The sequence below is a fragment of the Enhydra lutris genome, unplaced genomic scaffold, assembly GCF_002288905.1.
Source record: "Enhydra lutris kenyoni isolate GAN:26980312 unplaced genomic scaffold, ASM228890v2 scaffoldscaffold26, whole genome shotgun sequence".
Taxonomy (NCBI): Eukaryota; Metazoa; Chordata; class Mammalia; order Carnivora; family Mustelidae; genus Enhydra; species Enhydra lutris.
In genome coordinates, this window is record NW_019154110.1 from 5544056 (window position 1) to 5568638 (window position 24583).

The following is a 24583-nucleotide window of genomic DNA, read 5'->3' on the forward strand; positions in this document are numbered from 1 at the left end:
CACACAGTGTGCAGAAGGGTCACAGAGGAGAGGCCCCCAGGGAGGTCCCCACCTGCCATTCAGGCCCACCTGCATTTTGTCACCTTCCTCTGTGTCACTGACACACATTCCCAAAACTGCTCCTCCTGGTTGTGGTTTGAAAACAGCCAGACGCGTCCCACATTAAAAAAAAGCCATCCCTTCCCCAACACACACACACACACACACGCACATGCACACACACCCGCTTCGGGGCTGCATGCTTACCCCTCCGCACACGCTACTCCCAAAACAGAGACAGGAGACACGTGGGCTTCTCCAAGGCCAGTTCTCTACACCCAGGATATTTGCTGATTATGGGGGAAAAAAAGCCCTATTGTCCACTAGACTCCAGAGTAAACCTCAAGTCAGAAAAGGAATACTCTAAAACAAATAAACAAAAATGAGCACATTCAAAGATAAGATTGGGGTCAGAGTGGGGCAGGGGGACGGCTTGCCAGCAGCCAGAGGGCTCCACGAACGCTGGGGTGATGCTTGACTTCTGGGGAACTGGCAAACAGGAAAGTCCCTTCCTGCACAAGTAGGGCAGGAGGCGGGGTGGGGGGTACAACTTCCCCAGAGCAGCAGGCCCTCCCTGCCATCTCCAGTTGACACAGCTGGTGAGAGCTGGACAAGCAGGGGGCAATGAGGATGCGAGCCAGGCCAGCAGCTGTGTGACGAGAGGCTGCTAAGTAAGGGGGGGGTGTATGAGGGACCCTCCCCACAGGGACACCTCAGAGCGGGAGGGGGAGCTCTAACTGCCCAGGGACAACGGCCCTAAACTGAGACTGTACCTGGCAAACTGGGATGCCTGCTAATCCCACACAGAGGGTGCAAGGGAGCAGGGTCTGGTTTGAGATGGATCTCCCCATGGGAAACCCCAGCTCTCCTGAGGGCAAAGGCACAGACAGGGGCTCTTAGGCACCGCCATACCCGTGGCCATCTTTACTCTTGGCTGGTAGGAGCCCCCTGCGGCTCTCCTGATCCAAACACGCCATTAAAAAGAGGGTTCCCAGACAGGTCTACAGTCTCTTACTTCCTCCTCCATACCCGTGGGCGGGAGCTGAGTTCAGCCACCGAGGCTCCCCGCACCAGAGAGTGCCCAGGCCTGGTATGTGCCTGGCCCCACCTTGGGGCCAAGAGCCCAATCACAGACCCCTCCACCAGAATGGCACGTGCTAGTGTCCAGTTATGCAGTCTGTCCTTTGGCGTTGGTTGTCTGTCTATCTGGGTAGGGGATATGCAGAGCCACACAAAGGGCGCCCAGGCCGGAGACCTGAGAACCAGGCCATTCCACCTGAAAACAGGGGCCGCATTGTTTTCACGCCACCCCCAAGGGCATCCACCCAGGAGACCGAGATCTTTCAGGAGATCTCTGTAGTTTTCCAGAAACTCTGTAAACAATTCCTGCTCCACAGCAAGAATGGGCCTCAAAGTAGGGGAACCCAGTGGAGCCCGAGAGGATGGCCAAGACTCGAGCCAAGGAGGGCCTCCCTGGTGCCGTCAAGGTGTGAGGGCATGAAAGGGGCTAATGGATACTCATGAGGTTGGATACTCAGATAGATGAAATGGAAGGATAAATCCTTCCTCTGCCACGGTCAAAGGGCAGGGTTTAAAAGGGACCTTAGAAACAGGTTAGTCCAACACTCACTTTATAGAGGAGAAAACAGAGGACCACAGAGGTGAGGAGACCTTGCTGAGTCACCTTGAACAGCAGCACCAAGACCAGGGCCCAGATTCCCAACACCCCTGCCGGTGTCTGGCACCAGGCTATCCCGGGCCTCTGAGAGAGCTCACTGTTGTTCATTATGGGCGTTCCTCACCCAGATGTAAAGGTTTCATTCCTGCCAGAGTCTCTAAGCTGCTGTAAGAGGTAAGCCAAGGGTATGGACTACCCTAAAATCTTCCCTGAGAATCACCTCCAAAGGTGCTAGCCTGAGGGACGCCAAGCCAGGTGCCTGCCTTGTGGGCCCAGAGCCCTAAGGAACCCAGAACAGGCTTCCGGGCTCATGGCCTCACCCAGAGCCCGGCAAGTCTCTTACGTCTTGGTGGCTTAAAAGATAGCAAGTGGGCAGAAACTCTCAATTCCGTGTTCCTGTCCACCCCAACCCATGCCCACCGATGATAGTGCAGCCTTTCCTTCTTTTTGATAAGTAGCAGCAAACCCCATGTCACCAGCTACACCCAAACACCCAGGTCCTGCAACACGGCCTAAGACCTGCCCTGGGCCGAGGCACGCTGATTCTTACTCAGCTTCTCTACGTGCTTCCTCTTTCCACAAACAGTCTAGTCATAAAAATAACCACTACTGCTCCTGTCGCTGCTCGTGTAGTGGGCCTGCGCACAGCTGCTCGGTAGCTAAGGAAAGGGAGGCTCAGAGAGATTAAGTGACTCACTGAAGACACGGCCAGGGAGTGCCAGAGCCCGGAGGGGACCCTGACCCTCGTAACTCCACACTAGCACTCACAGCCTCTACACGCTTTGGCCTCTTTGGCCTGGGTGACCAGAAGCCCTGACAGACCTGCACAAGTCTCATTTCTTAAGCTCCCTACAGAAGGAGCAGGCTCAGAACAAGGATGTATCCTGTTCAAACCCAAAGCATGAACAAGCCAAAAGTCATTCATTCACTGGAAGAATGGGGAAGATCTGTTCTAGTAAGATCCTGATGGTTCTCCAGCCTGTACCACAAGAGACTCAGGGAATGAAACAATGAAATGGAAATCATAATCTAGATCTTTCCAGACACTGTTCTACAGACAATGAGCAATGCAAGAACTCAGGGCCCAGCCTGAATGTACTGGTTCTGGGGACTCGCAGAAGGGCCACCAGATCCCGGACCCCAGCGCCTACCTTGCAACCCTCCAGCCTGCGCTGGTCCAGGCTTCCTGTTTCTCGCAGGACCACAGGCGATGGGGTCCCCGTGCCCCTTGCAGCCTTGGCCATCACCCAGCTCCACAGGCAATGCATGGTGAGAGGCCCAAGCCCAGGGTCCCCGGCAGCCAGAGCCCCGGGTGCGGTGTCTCAGAGAAGGACAAGGCAGGGAGAGGAGTTTCTGTTTTCATGACTGTAGTGAACAGTCACTGTAGCCAAAAATAGTTTGTGCCTGGGAGCTGGGGAGTCAGCACATACCTCCTGGAGCAGGTGCTGGTTGTGAGACACTCAGGCTCTGGTGGGCCTCACTGCAGGGTCCCAGACCCGGGGACCCAGACACCCAGGATACCCAGGATACCAGGCCACGGACAGAGAAGTGTTCTCTGCCTCACTTTCGCTGCTCACCTCCAGAAAGTTTGACCTGAGTCAACAAGGAACATGACCATCTCCCCTCTCCCAGTGAATCATCATCTGGGGAAACCCCACCCCCCACATGAACTCCAATTACCCCCAACCCTCCTGGAGCTCTCAGACATTTGGGGCTGGCTGGTTTGGATGCCCTAGATGGCACCCAAGACAACCATGAAAAATGAGGCTCAGCTGTCAAAGCTCTTAGAACGATATGCTGGGAACAGTGAACTTTACTCGATGCACATGAAAAAGAAAAATGTAAAAGAAGTTAAGGGGCTGCCTATCAGTGGCTGGTGGAGTCGTGTATGGGGGGGATTTTGTTGTCTTTCCTGAGCTATTTTTTTAATTTTCAAATTTTCTTGCAATGAACACTTGTAATTACTAGATTTAGTAATTTCTAAATTAGAATTTCTAATTTCTAGAATTTCTAGTAATTTCTAGATTTAGAAAATGTTGCTTCAAAATAAAATCTTGAAAAAGGAGAAATGTTCAGGGATCACAGAAGGAATGTATCACGTGGTTCTATCTATGAGAATTTAAAATGTGTGTGTGTATTTTGTGACCCCTGCTTTGGAGCCGGGTATGAATCCTGGCCACGACACGTACTATCTAGGTGACCTTAGGTAAGTGACATCATCAGTTTCTCTAGTTCAGTCACATATTGGGCATAAAAGCATTGCCTCCTGCTGTAGGACTAAATATTCGTGCCCCCACCTCAAAACCTAATCCCCAGGGTGATGGTACAAGGGGGGGGGCAGGGCCTTTGGGAAGTGATCAGGTTATAAGGCTGGAGCCCTCAGGGCAGGATCAGTGCCCTTCTATAAAGGAGACCCCAGAGAGTTGTCTGGCCTCTCCCACCATGTGAAGACAAAGCAGAAAGACCACAGTCTCTGAATCAGGAAGTGGGTTCTCACCAGACACTGAACGTGCTGGCACCCTGGTCTTGGACTTCCCAGCCTCCAGAACTATGAGAAATAAACTTCTGTTGCTTATAAGCCCCCAGTCTATGGTATTTTGTTAAGAGTGGCCCAGGTGAGACACTCCATGTAAAGCTCATAGCTCAGTCCCAGGCAGGATGGGAACATTCGCTAAAGAATTAACAGCACAGGGGCGCCTGGCTGGCTCAGTCAGTGGAGCGTGCAACCCTGTGTCTCAGGGTTGCGGGTTCAAGCCCCATGCTGGGTAGAGGGATTACTTAAAAATAAAACAATCTTAAAAAAAAAAAAAATTTAGAGCATAAATTCATGAATAAACTTCATTTTAAAAAAGGAAGAAAGAAAAAGAAAAGCCAACAACAAAGGCTGACCTGGCACTAAAATGTTTATAGCATTTCCTCAGAGTAGTAAGATGATGGTGTAAACCATCAACAAATGGTAGAATTATCATTTTAATTTCTATACTTTACACATTTTGAAAGTGAACATCCAGGTAAATTACTGGATATTAAGAAAAAAAGAAAAGTAAAAAGCCAAGAAGCAATGATTGGCTCTGTGAAGGATTACAGGTAACTCATTTCTTTTGCTTCTCTACATTTTCTAATCTAAAATAAATCTTTCTTTCACAGTGAAGAAAATGAGAAATGTCATTAAAAACAAAAAATGAGGGGCTAGGCTCACCGATTACATTCTAAAAATGAGATCTCTGCTGCTCCCCTCCCACCCCAAGGTGTAGGCCTCATGCACCATCTCAAGCCTGAGGCCCTGGGTCTCCTGTAGACACAGGAGTCCTGCTCACTGAAGGAAACAGGGCACAGCGGCTACCCCTGTGACTCTCAGGGGAAAGCCAGGTGACCCAGCCCCACGGAGAGCCCCTGGTGATGGCGGGGACCCCAGCAGCTGTGGTAGAACCAACCACTCTTGTCATCTGGGGGTGTGAGTGTTAATACACGTCTTTTGCCATCCACAGAGCTGTCCTTCCTCCAGGAATCCATTTCCAGAGCGCAGGTGAAACTTACCCTTCAGGTCCCCGCCGTGCTGCTCAAGGGCTGAGCCGTGACCCAGTGTGGGCCAACAGGTGTGTTCCATCTTCCTAGCCTTGAGCTTGACTCTGGTAGAACATGGGACCAAAGGTAGGCCATGCAGAGCTTTCCACGGGATTTTCCAGCTCCAGTCCTGGGGCAGAAGCTCTCCACCAACAAGCACCACCATGATGCAGGAAGAAAGTGAGGCTTTGCTGCTGGTGGCCTTGGTGCCTGCCACATGGTGTGGGTCTGGCCGATAAGTACACTCTAACAGCATCATGTGAGCTTCCGCATCCAGACCTCGCGGAACCTCTATTACTTAAGCTGACAAAAGTCTTTGGTGTAAGCCAGTCAGCACTGGAACTTGCTACGGAAATGTTCTAACTAGGAGGAGAATATAATAGCTTGTACTAAGTAAGTAATTACTACGTACCCTCGGACCATCTATTTAACCCCCCCCCCCAATCCATCTCATCGACAGCCACTATGAATACTAACTCTGTGCCAGGCACTTTATTCCAGGCTAGGAATACAACAGCAAATGAAATAAGTAGTTCTTTTCTTTAGGGAGCTTACATCCTAATAGGAAACACAGAATAGAAAACATAAACTATGTAACTGAAATTTATGAATAAATGCTAAAAAGGAGAGAGCATGTTGAGACATGGGGGGGGGGGCATCTAATTTTAGACAGGGTGGCCTCTCTGAAGATCACACTTCTAAAGATCCTAGCCATGAGAGTATAGAAATTTCCAGGCAAAGGAAACAGAACATACAAAGGCCCTGAACTATGACAGGAAACCTGACGTGTTCTAACGCAAGGCAAAGAGTAAGGAGGGGCAGGAGATGGTGTGGAAGAAGGAGGCAGATGCCAAATACTTCAGGGCCTTACAGGTAATAGTGAAGGGGTTTGGATTTCATGCTGAGGGCAAGATACTGAATGAAGGACTGTACTCAGAAAAGTGAGATGATCAGATTTGGGTTTTAAGAAAAATCACTCCTGGCTTATAAAAATGAGATGAAATGAAGAAGAGGGCAAGAGTAGATAGAGTGATGCAGGTGCTACTGCACAAGTCCATGTAGTAGCTAGGCCTAGGGTGGCAGGGGGCATAGTAAAAAAGAGACATAAGTGGGTTTGGGATATATGTTTGGAAATAGAGCCAGCAGGCTTTGCTAGTTAATCCAACGTGGAAGTAAGGAAGCAGAAGGAATGAGAAGTGACTGCTTAGTTTCTAGCTAGACAACCGACAGACGAGTAAACAAGCTGAGAGGTTAAGAGACTTGTCCATGAACAAGTAGCAAAATCAAGTTTCTGTCTGCCTCCCAACACCAGGTTCTGGGCTGCCTTTTTCTTTTTTTCTTTTTTTTTTTAAGATTTTATTTATTTATTTGACAGACAGAGATCACAAGTAGGCAGAGAGGCAGGCAGAGAGAGAGAAAGGAGGAAGCAGGCTCCCTGCAGAGCAGAGAGCCCGATGTGGGGCCCGATCCCAGGACCCTGGGATCATGACCTGAGCCGAAGGCAGAGGCTTTAACCCACTGAGCCACCCAGGTGCCCCAAGGGCTGCCTATTTCTAATCTTGCTACCTCCCCAAAAGCATATGGATGAGAACCAAGCCACCAAATGCCTATGTTGATTTTCTTTTAAAAGAAGGGTAGTAAGAGAGGGGGCTTTTGTTTACAATAATTAAAACAGGGTGGTGTTGACACAAGAATTTCCCAGTGATATAGCTAGGCTGATTAGGTGTGTTCTAGAGCAATCTTGCCTTTAAGGCCAGTCCCGGAGGAAGGGACACCCAATAGAAACTGACAGCCCAGGAGCTGGGTGGCCCCAGAGGTGGCTCAGGCACACTCTAAGTCATCCCACAGTAGGGCTACAGGCACACAGCTAGACCAAGTCCAGCCCCTCACCGAACACAGCGGAGCCAGCTCAGGAACCCTGACCTCAGCCGCCTTCGGCAGCCCCCAGACACCAACCCCCAGAGGCTCCCAAAACTCAACCTTCACGAGCCCAGAGGAGAACACTCCTGAGACCCCTCAGCCCAAGGGACCAAAACTCTTTGGATGATCTGATCTGAAGTCATTCATTCAACAAGACACCTTCAATGTGCCAGGCGGCAGAGACAGAGCAGCAAAGGAAACAGCCAGATTCCTGCCCGAATGGCACAGGATCCCCAGTCTAGTCCATTTTCACTGGGCTCGGCAGCCCAGAAATCCAGAGGATTGAGGAGATGGGCTCACCATTCATAAATGCCAACCAGTACGGGGGGCTAACCAGAACAGTCACACTCTGGTTTTTTCAGGTTTCTAAAAACCAGGGGTGACCTCACACTCAAAGCTTAAAACAGAGCATTCTGGCTCAGATTCAGAAAATAAACAACTTTATCGACTGGAGAGACAGATGGATGTATGCCAGCTCAGTAAGGACGGGAACTCAGGCCCAACACCTAGAACAGGGCCTGGCATCTAACGGAAGCTAAGTATAAACCGAATGAGTGCATGGCTGGGTGGACAGGAGACAACGCAGGAAGGCCCTCAGCTCTGTACCAGGCCCCATCTCAGCCCTTCCACCCTTGGGGCCTGTCAGCTTGCTTCCATGGTGGCTATTTGTAGCTGTGTACATCCCACCACCTGATATGCCCCCAAGGAAGACTGTATTTTGTGCATCAATTAATCTCCAGTGGTAATTAATCAGAGTAAGTGATCAATGGATATAGAATGAGTGGGTATTACGGAAAAGGTGGAGGAGGAGAGGAAGAAAAGAAGGTCAGAGGGAGGGAGGAAGGAAGGCGGAGGGAGAGAAGGAGGGAGACAGAAAGAGATCAAGTTATTTTCTTGTTGAAGATTTTATTTATTTTTTTTGCCATACAGAAAAAGAGAGAAAGAGAAAAAGCACAACCGGGGGAGTGACAGACAGAGGCAGAGGGAGAAGCAGGCTCCCCGCTGAGCAGGGAGCCTGATGTGGGGCTCGATCCCAGGACCCTGGGATCACGACCTGAGCTGAAGGCAGACGCTTAACCAACTGAGCCACCCAGGCATCCTGAAAGAGTTCAATTCAATCATACAATGGCATACAGTAACCCCAGGCTGGGCTAATCTAAGTAAGAAGCTGAGTCAAGGAAGGGAGACTGGCTTTATCCTGACCCAGCTATCATCTCACTGTATGACCCTGAGAGGTCCCTTGACTTCTCTGAACCTCAGTTTGCTCAGCCATAGAATGGGGACCAGGGGTCTCTCCCACCCCCTCCCCCGGGTGTAAGGATTAAATAGGATGGTAAGTGCACAAAATGCCACCTTCCTTCCATATTCCATCTCCATCTCTTGTTCTGACTGGTTGGGTGACACGGGCACAGCAGCCCTCGCCCCAGGCCTCCATCTCCCCATCCTGCTGGGCTGGTCCTGATGCCTTAAATCCCTAGTGGCAAGCAGCCCCAGGCCGCTGAGGCCGACAAGCTGGCCTGGGTCTCCCCACACAGCCCAGAGAGAGTGTATGCTGCATTCAGAGGCGGCTCCCAGCTGCCAAGAGCAAGGCCATTGAACAGTGTGGCCTCTGGCTCCCCGGGGAGAGGGTGGGGATGACCGGAAGACTGACAGCAGGATTCATGTGCACTAAAGCTGAACCCAGGAGCCAAACACCAGCTCACTTTCCTGGTTTATTCTTCCACAGCCTCTGGCTTCACACAGCCCACCCACTGGGGCCCACACAGGGCCACGCTCACTCCCAGCCAATGGGAAACCAAGATGGCGGCAGATCCCAGGGAGCTCGCTTCCCATCCCCAAGAGAAGGCCTGATTTCAAACATGGGAACATGAGAGTAGTAGAGGAGAAGGGATAGAGAAACTTGCCCTGTCAGGGCTTTAACAAAAGCCCCTTACTGGACTCGCCTGCATCTTCAGTTCAGAAAATGCCACCAGTAAGAGCTTCCTCAGGGGAGTCCATGGCCTCTGGCTTGGGCCTTGGGGTCCTGGCCTCTGCAGCGCCCACCTCTCACGGCTAGGATGGATCCCAGCCAGTGCTCACCACTTCCTCTAGCAACTTCCAACAGGGAAATTGCTGATCAACAACAACAAAAAAAATGGCTTCGCACCAGCAGGCTCTGAAATCATTTCCCCCTGAGGTGCAGCCAGAACATGAAGCTGTAATGTTTAGCCTGTGGAAGGTCTGGCAAGGGAGGGTGGAAAGAGTCACAGTGTGTGACTCTAGGTGTCTGGGGAGGGTGGAGGCACCTTGCTCCGAATCAGTCTCGTGCTCAGTGCTAGGCCTGAGAGCCCCTCCTCCATGCAGTGCTCCAGGTTCCCACACCAGCACGGGCTCACCCTTCATTGTCTTCATGATGAACCCAGCCTTCTCACCAGCAGGGATTTTAGTGTCCCTAAAACAATTCTAGTGTTCTCTCCCTCTCTCTCTCTCTCTCTCTCTCACACACACAAACACAGGCATGGTGCTAGTCTCCAGATAAATGCCCCTACACAAAGGTTTCCACGAAGTGACTGTCTGCTCACCGGTCTCTTCCCAGGGCAAGCCCTTTGCAAACACTTCCTGGGAGGCCCAAAGAGCACACTCAGTCCTCAGGGGCTCTGCTGGTACTATTCCTGCCCTCTTGCCCTTCCTAGCTCAGCCTAGCTCCCAACTCTGAGGGAAACCCTCCCCTGGTGTTGGTCTTTCTCCAGCCTCCCAGGGTGGGTTTGCCAGCTTCCTCCCCCGGACCCCAGACTGCCTTCCATCAGGGCACTTGATATCAGCTCTCGGCAAGTCTCACGGTAGCCTATGAGCTCCTGGGGTGGGGGGAGTGTCTCTAGCACCCTGGCTGCGAGCATGGGGTCCCTCCAGGGCAGGCTCCAGATCAGCACTGTCTGACACAGTGAGGGTTGTATGTCTCTTTAAGTGAAAATTAATTACAATAAAACAAAATCTAAATTTTGGCTTCCCCGTTGCACTCATCATATTCAAGTGCTCCCTGGTCACACGCGGTTGGTGGCTACCATGTTGGGTAGGGCGGTAAAGAATCCTGCTATCGTCCCAAAAGTTCTACTGGACAGTGTCACTCTAGAGGAAGATCTAGTGTACATGGGGTCAACGTATGAAGGTGTCTCCTGAGCTGCTGGTCGCCAAAGGAGTTAGAACCAAAGATCACATATGTCAGAAGCACCCACTGTGGGCTCTGGAGCAGCAGGAGGTGAGATCTAACTCAGAAAGGAAAGGAGGGGAGGAGAGGCCCTGCCTCCACACCAGAAACTAGGAAGGGCCACTACCAGCCTGGGGCCACGTCTGCATCCAGCCCCCTCTTCATGCAGCAGAAAGGCACTATTTTCCTGGGGGGAGGGCAAGATACACAAAGAACACAGAGGCTGAAGGGACAGCTCCCACCATCTGGGGCCCTTTAGCATGGATGGCTCAGCAAAGGAAACTGCCAGACTTCATGATTCAGACCTCTTCTCCTAAAAACCAACCAACCAACCAAAAAAAAAAAAAAAAAGGAAAGAAAGGCCACATAACAGGACCCTGTTTTAAAGTCTCCATCTCCATCTCCAGCTGGAGGTGGACGCTTGTGGACACAGGCTGAAGCTTTCTGTGTGCGCCTCTACGTGCGCCCATGGGCACCCCTCACCCAGTCACTGCTAGGCTGGCTCGAGGAAATCTTCCCTCTTAATGATTCTATTAAAGAGGAATGAGATGGATTTGTATGACTCACGCAGAGATGAGATTCAGACTGAAAAAATACTGTATGAGCCCATTTTAGCAACTATCAAAAATAAAAAGGAAACAAATTTGTATGTAAATAAGAACAATGTGCTATCCTGGATTGGCTCCTAGAACTGAAGGAAGCTTCTAACGGAAAAACTGATGAAATCCAAAGAGAGTCTGGAATTTAGTCAACGGTGATGTACCAACATTGTGTTCTTAGTTTTGACAAACACGCGCTGCAGGAACGTATAATGATAATGATGGCGGAAAACTGGGTGAAGGCCATATATGGGAATTCTGTACAATCACGGCAATTTTTCCGTAAATCTCAAACTATTCCAAAATAAAACATTTATTTGAGAAAATAAACAATGTTCAGATGACATTCAGAAGTTAAAAGTGGGGACGCCTGGGTGGCTCAGTTGGTTAAGCAGCTGCCTTAGGCTCAGGTCATGATCCCAATGTCCTGGGATCAAGTCCCACATCGGGCTCCTTGCTCAGCAGGGAGCCTGCTTCTCCCTCTGCCTCTGTCTGCCATTCTGTCTGCCTGTGCTTGCTCTCTCTCCCTCTCTCTCTCTCTGACAAATAAATAAATAAAATCTTTAAAAAAAAAAAAAAGAAGTTAAAAGTATTCTGGGGCACCTGGGTGGCTCAGTCATTAAGCGTCTGCCTTCAGCTCAGGTCATTATTCCAGGGTCCTGGGTTTGAGCCCCATATCAGGCTCCCTGCTCAGCAGGAAGCCTGCTTCTCCCTCTCCCACTCCCCCTGCTTGTGTTCCCTCACTTGCTGTGTTTCTATCAAATAAATAAAATCTTAAAAAAAAAAAAAAAAGTTAAAGGGTTCTATCTCCGAGGTCACTTTTTGGGGGGGGGCAAAGCATGGGATTTTATGGTGTTTGGAGCTTCAAGTTTCTTGAGATCTGCACCTATCTTTGGTGAGTGGCAGTTTTATTTATTTTTTATTTTTTTATTTTTTTAAAGATTTTATTTATTTATTTGACAGAGAGAGATCACAAGTAGACGGAGAGGCAGGCAGAGAGAGAGAGAGAGGAGGAAGCAGGCTTCTTGCTGAGCAGAGAGCCCGATGTGGGACTCGATCCCAGGACCCTGAGATCATGACCTGAGCCGAAGGCAGCGGCTTAACCCACTGAGCCACCCAGGCGCCCCTGGTGAGTGGCAGTTTTAGAACCAATTCCAGCTACAAGCCCATAAGACCCATCAGCGTCTAGGGTGAGCAGGGGAGGGTGGGCGTCAGAGTCCAAACTGTCTGAGTGAAAAGTAAGACCCACACCCCCTGGGCCCACCATGAGGCCTGTGTCGGGATGCTGCTCTAACTCTGGGCCCCCATCACTGTGCACCCCCCCATAGGTACAAGGATAGACTCCAGCAGCAGAGCCAAGGCAAGGCAGCCCCCCGCCCCGATGAGCAGAGGCTAGGATTACTAATGAGAACTTCCTTTCCAACCTTCCTTTCCAACCTTCAGCATACTCTGGCCTGGGCCTAAGAACCAACCTGAGATCTGAGAGGAAGAAATAGAGTAAGATTGAGAAAAGGGGTCTGGAGGGCTCAGGGAAGATAAACAGATACCGGGCCAATGGTTCCTTGTGATTCTTAAAACCCAAGCAGAAAGCCGCTGGCCCACGCCCCAGGTACTCTCAGGCAGCCTGGCCCACCCTCTTCCCGCTCCCACCCCGTCGGCCTCAGTTCCTCCAACCGCTGGGTAAGGATGCCCATGAGTGAGCTCTGGAGCCGGCAAGGGCGCGGGAGGCAGCCCGGGGCCCAGCATTTGTCCTCCTGCTGCCCTTCTTAGGCCTTGAACTGACTCCCACTGCCTCTTGACTCAGAACACTGCCTCCAGCCAGCCCCTGCTCTCCTGGCCTTCCTTGACTCCCCCCTGCTTTTCGCTCCCCAGATGGCTGTCTTGAGCTACCTGTGCACAAACCTCCAGCAGTCTCTGTGGGGCTGGTTCTCACTCAGGAATTAACAGCAGCGGAGGATGAAAGGTGAGGAAAGTGCCAGAATTTTCTCTCCTCCAACCCACTGAACACCACTGTGCCTCTAAACACTTGACCCCACAAGCACTTCAGAGTGCAAGAGGCATGTAGGTCCCAGTGCAGCCTGTAACCAGACTACAGAGGCCTCGCAGAGGAAGGCCAGTCAGGCTTCCAGAACCACAACCCCTTAATGAGTGAAGCATGTTGATATGATCAGAAGAGGAGTGCCAAAGAGACCCAAGGACTCTTTGGGGTGTTGGCCTATCTCAGCCTTCCCAAGGGCACCAACTTCCCCAGGGTTCTTCCCGGAGGCTGAGTTGTGGGTAGCTGCGCAGAGCTGGGAAGGTGGATCTTTGGGGCTATGATTCTAGAGTGGCTTCTCTTGCAGGGTATGAAAAGCCAGATCTAGGAGTAACCTGTGTCACCACCCACTCAGGACCAAACCCTCAACTCCTGGGACACCAACCATGTAACCGTGAGATTTACCCTTTCTGCCTCTTGACAGTCACATTGAGCCCAACACTCGCTGGGTTGTTACGGAGCTTGTATTCCAGTGGGAGACAGCAGACAGACCACAAACAACAAATAAGTCAGATATACTCCAAAAAGTGGTTGGTGTCATTGAGAAAAATCAGCCAAGATGCACTGGTAGAAAACAAAGGGTAGGAGTGACCTTTAGATCAGGTTATCAGGGAAGACTGAAGAGGAGGGGACAATGGACCTCCTGCTACAGTGACATCCACAGGACAAGCCAAGGAGAAAGCACTCCAAGGAGAGGAAGAGGGAGTGCAAAGGTCAGACCAAAGGGATCAAAGAGGAGGGTGAGAAAGATAAGGTCAGATAGGCCAGCAGAGGCCCAAGTGGGTGAGGAATCTGGCATTTATTCAGAAAGAAATGGGACGCACTGGAAAATGACATGATCTGTATTATGTTTCTTAGTGGGCACTCTGGCTGCTGTGTGGAAGTGGAATGGAGTGGATGAAAGTAGGGAGACAGTTAAGAGGCTGCTGCAGGAGTCCGGGCAAGACAGGTGCTGGCACTGGGGGTGGAGAGAGGGGGGCAGGTCTGCAGATCTGGGGGGTAGAGCCCACAAGGCTCGCTAAAGCCTCGCACATGTGAGGGAGGGCAAGGGAAGACTCAGGGATGGCCTCTTGGGCTGTGGCTTGAGCAACTCCGTGGCTGACGCTACCATTCTCCGAGGTGGGCAGAGGTGGGAAGAAAACGTGTCTCTGAATAGAAAGGGGAGAACGAGAGCTCCGCCTGAAACATGGTTGTTTCTGAGCCGCCTCATGGTCTCCAGGTCACCAGGGAGATTACCAGGCAGCTGGAGACGCTCCTGCTCTCTTGCCCTGACCCCGTCATTCCCACCGAACTGTCTGCTCAGACGCTACCTCAGTCCCCAAGGCTGGGTAGCAGCCTGGTTCCCAAACCACATGAGGCACCTGGGCTCTCCCGCCTGCCTGACGCCTCCCTACAGACAAGCCTGCCCCTCATTCAGTGCCGGCTCTGACGCACTCATGACCTCATGACTCAAACACCACCTCACTCAGTGTCTGCTATGCCTCTGGGCCTGCCTGGAAGACCCCTGTGCCAACCGCCCCCCACAGGGCTCTCCAGGGCCTTAAACGGCCCTGCAGCCGGCTTCCCTGGGACCAGCCTCTGCACTGGGCACACCTGGCTCCTCTCTCACAGACGGACACGGCTGCAACGGGGTGTCTGGCACACTCCAGATCTCAGTAGCCCCAAGAAAAATGTCATGAGCAGCTAAGCCATCTGCCAGAGGTGGCTCGGACTCTAGAAAAGAAGTGAGAATGCAGTGTGGAGTCCACCAGTCCCCTGTCTGAACCTCGAGAGCATCCCAGCTCCAGACCATCCCAGAGCCCTTCAGCTTCTCCAAACCTGCGGTCTCTGCCTGTCAAGTTAGGGACGACGCCGGTGAGATGCCGGGCAAGTCACTACCTCTGTGGGGTCCCGGCACCCTCCACGGTGTTCTAGATGCCATGTGAGAAGCTGCTTCCCATCTCTGCAACTGGGGGCGGGGAGGGGTAAAGGCTGGGCTTGGCTGGGGGGCAGGGGCGACCATTCAACGCTCCCCAGCTCCCAAGTCCATGACTTTCAACACGTCACCACGGACAACCATTCCATGTTGTTGAGATATCCTTCCTGGGCAGCAGGAAGCTGTGAGACCGGAGGGCCTGATGTGTGCGTTTGAATGTTAAATAAAGTCCTAGGGCACTCCATGTCACAGAGGAGCTGCCCTCAACCTTCACAAAGACCAGCTCCTTCCTGCCAACTTTGTTTTTTTTGTAGTTTTTTTTTTTTTTTTTTTAAGATTTTATTTATTTGAAAGAGAGAGAGAGAGGGAACACAAGTAGGGGGAGTGGGAGAGGGAGAAGCAGGCCTCCCACTGAGCAGGGAGCCCGACACAGGGCTCGATCCCAGGACTCTGGGATCGTGACCTGAGCCCAAAGCAGACGCTTAACCCCTGAACCACCCAGGCGTCCCTTCCTGCCAGCTTTGTAACTGTGGCGTGCACCAGGTCAGGTCAGACATGTGTGACATGTTAAGAGCCCTCCGGGGTCCCCTCATTCACCCCCATGCACTCCCACTCCTCCTCCCCATGACAGGACCTTTTACGATCACGCCACTTCCTGTCCAGGAAATCTCTCCCAGGGAAAATTCCTAAATATACAAAGAGCTGCAGAAATCATATTAACCCTGTGTTATAGAGAATAGCCAAGGATGGGATGAACCTCCCACCTGACACACCACACCCCCTACACGCAATCAAACATTACGCAGCTACTTTAAAAGGGGGGGCGTTATTAAGTGTGAAGCTACAAAGAAAACATGCTGGCTAGCGATAGCATATGGTAAGAGCAAAACAAAACTGTTTATTCAGGATCGTTTGAACCAGTGTTGCCCAAGAGAAATACAATGCAAGCCACACACTTCCGTTTTTGAGTCGCCACATTTTAAAAAGTGAGTGTATTTCACGAAATTAATTTTAACATTTTATTTAGCTTAATAGACCCCAATTATATATACTGAACGTATACAAAACATGAAAAGTTATTCGTGTTACTTTTTTTCTATATGAAGTCTTCAGAATTCAGCACCTCTTTGAACTTCTAGCCTTGAAATGACGGCATATCTCAACATGGATTTGCCACGTTCCAAGGACGAAGTAGCCACGTTGGCTCGTAACTACCTTACAGCACGGGTCTGACCCATTAGAAATTTTTAGAAGACTTAACTATTAGCGGGGGGAAGAAAACCAGAAGGAAATACCAAAATCTTAATGATTGTGGACTTTTGCTGAGTCGTGGGAATATATGTGTGACTTTTTTTCCCCTCCTCCGTTTTCCAAGGTGTGTCTAAATAATAAATCCCTATTGCTTTTAAAATAATAGCAAGAGCCAACAACTTTTTAATTTTATAATCAAAGGGGTTTGAAAGACCTGGCTGGGTGAACTGCACCTGCTAGGCACTAATTTACTGATGCCTCACGGGGGGTGGGGGGGGGAGGGCCCTGTGCCCCTGACACTCGGCATAGGATATACTCTCCAGGCTCACTGGCCGATCAGTTACTTGGTTGAGGTGGGGAGGGGTGGGTAGGCCGGCTGGATGGGAAGAGGGAACTGAGCGGCGAAAATACTACATTACAGCAGATACAAGAGAAAACTAAACTCAGGCTCTTGTTTCCAAATCCCAAAGCAGCTCACTTGCTATCTGTGTGACTTCAAACAAGTCACATACCCATTCTGTGCTTTAATTTCCTCAAGTATGAAGCAGCAATAGAGAGTAATTCCTTCACGGGGTTTTGCGAGAATTAAGTGAGATTATCTAGACAAAGTATTGATAGCACGGTGCCTGTCACACAGCCAATGTTTCCACAGGGTGTTCTTAGGGGGAAATCAATGAACCATCAGTGTGGTCAGGCTGCCCAGCTCGTTTGGCAGTGGCCCCGGGACACAGGCTAGAGCCACACTTGCCTTGGGTCCCTCCCACAGCCACTGTCCTCCCAGTCACATTCACACAGGAGCCAGTCCGTGGGTTTGTGTGTGGTCCCCCATGCCCAACAACCCCCAACCCAACCATTCCCCCTCTCCAGACCCCAGCCCCACAACCCACTTACCTGAACTACCTCTGGCCTCACATTGAAGGTGCACAGCCAGTCACTGAAGTGAGGGTAGCTGTTGAGCTCTGAGGTCCTCTCACTGGGAGCCACGCTGAGCTTGCATTGTTGCTGCTTGCAAATGTAGCGGACCAGCTTCGCCTGTGGGAGCCCAGGAAAGAGCAGGCCATTTTGTATGGGGTTCATACATGCGCTCTACACCCCAAGCACTATGCACAAGAGCCTGCAGGGTGCCCCCCACCACCATCACTCAAACACCAGTGAGATAGGAAATGGAGGGAGGAGGAGAGGAGAAGGGTCCAAGAAAGACAGCAGAAGACCTGGAGAGCCCCCCAAGACCCTCTCCTCACTCCAGGGCTGGCTGACAACTGTCTCACGCCCAGGACTATGATCCTTAAGGACAATGGGCAACACTGGTCAGGAGAGAGAATGGGGTAGAGACCTAAGAAAGGCTTCCTGAGGGCGCCTGGGTGGCTCAGTAGATTAAGTGTCTGCCTTCAACTCAGGTCATGATCCCAGGGTCCTGGGATCAAGCCCCACATCGAGCTTCCTGCTCAGTGGAGAGCACTAAGCTTCTCTCTCTCCTTCTCCCCTCCTTCCGCCTGATGCTCCCCTGCTTGCTCTCTCTCTCTCTCTCTCTCTCTCGCTATCTCTCTCTCTTAGTCTGATAAATAAAAATCTCTACTGAAAAAAGGAAGGGCTTCCTGCCCTGGGAGGGTTGGAGGGTGGGTAAGAACGTGAGGCTATGGAAGATGTGGGGGTTTGGGGAGAATGAGTCACCTCCCACTTAGAAGGCTTCCAGCCTAGAATCAGAATGCCTGGGCTGGGATCCAGGGGCTCAGGCACCCCCTAGCCCTGTGACCCTGGGCGAGTTACTAAACCCCCATGCCCAGAAAAGCCTGTTTCCTTGTCCAGAAAATGGGATAACAACAGAATCTCCTTCTCAGGGAGGTGGGGAAGAAATGAAGCACTCGGAGCACACACCAAGTACCGGCCATGCCTGCTGGCATGCGGCATGACTGGCCACAGTCCTCCACTTGGGCTCACCAGTAGGCTCTCAGGAAGCACACCCGGATATGTATGCAAATTTCAGATGTACGAGTCTGTGTATTTTCCAAGGGAAACGCGTCCACAGTTTTCAAAGGCCTCTCAAAAGGCTAAAACCTCAAGAAGATAAGTTTTTTTTTTAAAGATTTTATTCATTTGACAGAGAGAGAGAGCACAAGCAGAGGGAGCAGCAGGCAGAGGGAGAGGGAGAAGCAGGCTCCCCGCTAAGCAGGGACTCCCAGGACCCTGGGATCATGACCTGAGCCAAAGGCAGACGCTTAACCAACTGAGCCACCCAGGTGTCCCAAGAGGTTAAGTTTAAGTAAGGACAGCCTGGTTTTGGTTAGCCTGGTCCTCTCTCTGACAAACTCTGGGCTCCAACCAGGTGCCCCTGCATAGTACTGATGAATGCAGAGGTGGGTGGGATGTGGGGGGGAGCCCCCCTCCAACCTCGGTCATGGTCAGGACTGATTAAAAGGAGGATGAGCAGAACAGATAGCAATGAGCTCACAGCCCCAAGAGGAGAACCAGGGAGCTGCCAGGCTCGGCTGAGACCAGGGACCCAGGGACCCTATGAGGGCTCTTGTCACATTGACAAGACTCTAGTGACCTCCTCCTGGTGACTTTCAAGCTTCCCCAGAAGGTGTGCACAACCTTCCAAAGTCCTGTTGGACCCTGCCGAGAGGAGCCACTTCCCGGTCTCCTAAAGGGTTTTCATTTTTAATTCATTCCTTTCTTCTTCATCTGCAAATATCTTAGTATATTTCTCTAAAGGATTCTTTTTATTACTCCCAATACTAAAAAGTAGTAATAATTAGGGATGTAATATTTCAAATATTTAGAAAGGCTCCCAAATTCCTAGCAGGAGCACTTGACCATGTGGGGACCAGAGACCCCTCCAGCAGTCTAGAAAGGTCCTCAGTCCCTTTCTAAGAATAATGCCTCAAATGAAACACTTAGCATTACAAAGGAAATCAATTTTATTTAAATACAGTTCTCAAAATAGTATTTAGAATGGTGACAGAGTACTAAGAGCCCATCTTTATTTCTTGCTTTGAAGATTTACTTATTTATTTGAGGGAGGGAGAGAGAGAGAGCACAGAGCACACGTGCGCGCATGCACGAGTGGGGGAGGGGCGGAGGGAGAGGGCCCGGGGTAAACTCCTCACAGAGTGCAGAGCCTGATGTGGGGCTCGAACCCAGGACCCTGAGATCACGACCTGAGCCAAAATCAAGAGCTGGATGCCTAACCAACTGAGCCACCCAGGTGCCCCTCATAGCCCTTCTTTATTACCCCATGAAACAACAGCTGACCATGGGTTTCATAACTATGACAGCTTTGAAGCTGTGACAAGCGCAAACTACTTTTTTAGATATCGTCACAACTGTAAGGTAATATGCAAACAGCTGTGCTTTTTGCTGGAGACCAAGTGACACACATGTCCTTGTTGCCTACATCCAAACTGAGTAACATTAAATTCCAGTTAAGACAAGTGACACGAAAGATTCCTTTTGTTCCACTCCAAATTCATGGACCACCTGATTTCCATCCACAGACCCCAGGCAAAGAATCCCTGTGGGGCACCTGGATGGCTCAGTCAGTTAAGTGTCTGCCTTTGGCTCAGGTCATGATCCTAGGGTCCTGGAACCCAGGCCCATGTGGGGCTCCCTTGTTAGCTGAGAATCTGCTTCTCCCTCTGCTCCCCCCTACCTCCATGCTCTTTTTCTCTCTTAAATAAATAAAATCTAAAAAAAAAATCTTTGTGAGGAGTGAAAGGAGACCCACACTGACAACAAAACCATTGCTTCTCCACCAGCCTTTCTGAAATTTCCCTAGAAACTTTGGTCCTGGGCTCACAGGCTGCTAGCCTGAAGGGCACAGGGCCCTTGTGTGGTCCTGAGCCCCGTTAAGTCCTGCCACCTTCTAAGGGCTTAGTGGAAAGCGGGCACAATTTGCCAAAGAGGGAACACCGAGTCGGAACAAAGATAATTCCACCCAATTCCCAGTTTTGATAATTAGAGAAACCTCCACGGAGGCAAAGCCCAGCCTTCCTGCACCACGTGCCTCGCAGATACCCCAAGATGACGCTGCTAATCAAACATTCTTTGCACCTCTCAGTGTCACTGCTAATGGAACAGTCTTGGCAGAGGCTGCAACCCTGGGTTGCCACAGAAGGGCATCCGCTGTGCCATCGTGGAACTAAGTCCCCGGGAACATCTTTAGAGCGTGGGTAAAAAACCAGAAGATGTGAGTGCCGTGTTTATGCTGTAGGGTAAAGCAAAGGCACTTGTGTCCCTTGTCCAGACTCCCCCGTCCAATGACCCATCCCTCCCAGGGTGACCACAGGCCAGTTCCAAAATCAATGGCCCCAACCTTCCTTCCCAGGCTCTTCACCACTCCACTCTACCCCTGACCCACCCTGCCCTGTAGGTGGTACACTCACCGGCAAGTGACTTCTCAAAGACTTCTAGTACTTTCCTACCCCCAGGGCCTCTGCTCCAACTGCCTGCAGTAGCTTTGAGTCCCCTCCTCCTCTGGCCACAGTGTACTCGGGCTGGGCAAGACCCCCACCCCAGACCTACTCACAACCCCTGCCTCTCATTGCGTATGCGGGGTCTACACCGAGCCGGCAGCCCGTAGCATAGTGGCCTCATTATTCACTCTTCTGACCCAGTCGCCCCCGACAGATTCAAGTTCCCAGGGCAGCAGACATAGTACCAGGCTTCGGAGTTGAACCGCACTGGGGTTCAAGTGTAGGTTCTGCCACTTAACAGTTATGTGACCTTGGGGAAGTCGGCTCATTTTCCTGAGTCGTGGTTCTCTCCTCTGTACAACAGGCGTGGTGACATGGAGCCCGTGGTCTGTTGGGGGGATTGAACTATGGTACAGAAAACCCCACGACTACTTAAGTCCCCAGATGAGTACCCATCGGGGCAGGGACTGTGCCCACCTCATTCAGGACTGTCCCCACACACCTATTACGGCACACAACATGTGCTCTCAACAGCCCGAGGAAGGAAGGAGGCAAGGACACATGTGGGCCTCATCCCCGAGTTGAAGAGCTTCTCATAGCCCGCTCTTTCCCTCTCCAACCTCAGCTTCAAAGAGACAGGGCCAAGCATCAAATAACCGGATGGAGTCACAGAGGTCGGGATGCAGGCAGCGGCAGGGAAGGCCGCCCACCACTGGCGTGAGAACGGAGGACCAGACCCCCGGGAGCCAATTAAGAACGCGTCCACTCTACAGACGACTTTGACCGTCACAGGTCAACATCAAGACTCGCCAGCCCAGGGGCACCTGGGTGGCCCAGTGGGTTAAAGCCTCTGCTTTTGGCTTAGGTCATGATCTCGGGATCCTGGGATCAAGCCCCGCATTGGGCTCTCTGCTCGGTGGGGAGCCTGCTTCTCCCTCTCTATCTGCCTGTCTCTCTGCCTACTTGTGATCTCTGCCTGTCAAACAAACAAACAAACAAACAAACAAATAAATAAATAAATGACTGGCCAGCCCAGCCTCAGCAATGAGCCAGGGTTGGGCTTTCTCGAATTCAGTCCCCTCCCACATATCCGGCCCCTTTTGGCCTCAAAGCCCTCTGCCCAGAAGGCTCTTTCCCAAAACCTCTCGGCCACAGCTCGGCTTAGAACTCCACTCCTGCAGGGAGCCCTGCTCCTCAGCCCCCCACCCTCCTCCCCCACCAGAGCACACATCCAAGTTCTAATATTTAACTTGTCTGTTTCCCTCCTTAGAATGTCCTCTCCACGAGGTCAGGTGCCTGGTCTGTGTTCTGGGCCCCTCTAGGAACCAGCAGAGCTCCTGGGGCACAAGGTTTGCCCGTAAAACCTCTCCCTGGATGAATGGACACACGAACACAATGGATACATCTCGCAGATCTGACGGGCACGCAAATCGACCAGAACGATCGCGGAAACCAAGGCCAACAGCACAAACAGCCACTCAGGAGTCTGAGAGTCTCAAAAAGCAAGGCAAGTTCCCCAGAAGAGGGACGAGTGGCTTCTTTTCTTGAAGGCTGCTAGAGATCCGCACAAGATGGCACACAGCAGCCCCCCAGGAAGGACGATGCTGAACTTGAAGGGACTCCTCCCTACACCCAGTTAGCCATCCATTCGCTTGGCCGTGCTGACACAAGGCAAGAAGACACCCAGGGGCGCATGGTGACCCACTTGCCAGCAGGTCTGATGTCTTGGCAGCTGCTTTCCCCCCGGAGCTCCTAAAGAAAACCACACCTACACGTTTGGTTTCTGCCACGTTGCCAAGCTATTCTCATTCACAAAGGATTCACCCCGGGTGCAGCAGCTTCCAGCTGAGCGAGACAAGCCTGCCTCACTTTTTTGGAAAGGTGGTCACAGTCACAGAAGCACCCAGGGGCTTCTTTGCCAGACAAACCACAGTGGGGGGCCTGTCAGCCCAGGGGCCAACAAGGGGACCGTTCAGGGACAGTGTCATTTTTTCTTAATCACAAAACCACAAGATATAAACTTACCGGAATAGAAAAGCACCTGGGGTTTCAGCGAAGGGACCAGCAGCAAGAGGAAAGAGTCATTGGCTCTCTGGCCACCATGGAGGACAGTGGGCTGGAGGTCACGTCTCACACCCTGCCCCCAGTATTTTTTTGCTTCACTGAATGTGTGTCACACTTTTGTCCCGACATTCAGCCTGGCTTAGCAGCTGGTAGGTAGTACCAGCCACAAATGTACACAGGAGGTGCTCACTAAGTGTTCCCCCACCCCAATCAAAGACGCTGGGAAATCCCCCTTCGTTCAGCTTCAACCTCACCACCTAAGAAAAGGGTATCATTTTATACAAATGGGGGTCAAGAGAGTCGCCATATATAATACTACTTGGAGTAAGAAAAAGAAAAAGACAGGTCCTACAACATTACTGTTGGTTACTCCAACCATATCTAAGAGGCGGCACTCCGCCTCAGGACAGACGGTCCTGGCCTCTCAGCCCCTTGTCACCACACTCCCTCTGCGAGTGGACACAAATCTAGCCGGTCAGCCTTAGTTTCACCACCTGTAAAATGGGACTGATCTACCTCAGGAGGCTATTGTGGAGATTTATAGGAGAAAACAGGGAGGTAAACGTTCAGCAAAGCGCCTAGAAGAAGGAAAGCCTGCACTCAGTGGGGCGCCCTCACCAAGCCACGCCTTCCGGTTCTCCTAAAACCTCTCTGGGCAACAGGGCAGTGTGGGTGGGACTGTACCCATTTCAGAGACTGGGGGGTTAAAAAAGACCCTGATGGCTGGCACTGGTCCTCAGGACAATGCTGGTGGAACCCAGAGATCGGGCACATTCATTTAAAGGCATGAGGGCCAGGACCTGGCCCCCATGTTGACTCCAGCTCACACGGGCCCTGCCTCTCCTCGGAGGGCTCACAGGTTCACATGACAGCACCAGAGAGCATGGCCGGAGCACAGCAGCATCAACTCGGGCGCCCCTTGCCTCACCTGGCATACCGATCAAAGGCAAATATAACAGTATCTGCCCCCTGTAGCTGCTCTAGCGTGACTCTCACACAGATCTCCTAAATGGAAGTTGCCGTAAGCATGGCTTCGTGGTGGGGTTGGGGTGGAGGGAGGCTGTCAGATATCCCCGGAGAGCAGACACCTGTCAGAGCTCCCAAAGCACAGGAGAGAGAAACTTCCACAGAACAGGAAGCCGCTCCCAGAACTCAAGGGGAACCTGAGAGGCCTTCCACATGGGCTCTGCTCAAAGTTCGTCCAACGTGCCTCTGTGTAGGCATCCACAGCTCCCAAGTCCACCCTCCAGAGAGAGAGCATCCCAGCTGTCACAGGCAACCCTGAGACATGCACTCTGCTACAGCCAGAGTCCTGACATCCTTTGGAAGCAGCCACAGCGGGGTGGGCTAATGCGCCTTCAACACTGGCAAAATGGGGGTCCCAGCAGAAAACTCTCGCAGGCTCCCACCGGGCAGTGGGATGAGGGCTGGCTATTGGGCCCAGCTGGCTGGGCAGTGCGGTGGTCATGACTGGGCAGACACCCTACCCGGGCTCACACACACGCCCATGCCTCCTGTGTACCACCGGCACCTGCTCCAGCCGATCGGGGGCCACGCCTCCCGTTGTTAACAGCTCCATCACCCAGAGAGAGAGGCACAGACGGAGCAGCCAGGCAGATGGAAGGTCCAGCCCTGGTATTCTCACTCACCAGCGGAGTGGACATGACTAGTTACCCCATCTTAGTCTCTTCACCTATAGACTGGAGGGAACGGCGCATGTTCCACAGCTCCGCTGAAAACTCACGGTGGGATTCACCTGTGCAAGGTGCTCAGGCTGACGGCTACAACACACGAAGGGGTCACTACCTAGGGTGCTCTTAGCATCCGTGGCTTTGCAGACAACTGGTTTTGTGAAATAAAAGTCAGCCACCCCCAACCCTACAGCACCCGGGATGGGGAGGTCCCCGTTTGGTTCACCCCCA

General features: G+C 51.7%; 1 protein-coding gene across 12 annotated transcripts in view; it reads right to left on the reverse strand.

The window, feature by feature from the left end:
* The window catches only part of LOC111151623 (kinase suppressor of ras 1), a 163609-nt gene that overhangs the window by 48209 nt on the left and 90817 nt on the right, over nt 1-24583 (reverse strand). For 11 of the 12 annotated variants that reach the window (XM_022509724.1, XM_022509726.1, XM_022509727.1 and 8 more), the window contains one exon: nt 17077-17217. In XM_022509724.1, the coding sequence (XP_022365432.1) occupies nt 17077-17217 (141 nt within the window). Of the gene's footprint in view, nt 1-17076; nt 17218-18060; nt 18085-24583 lie in introns of those variants that run through there. The other variant, XM_022509732.1, reaches the window with a different exon arrangement.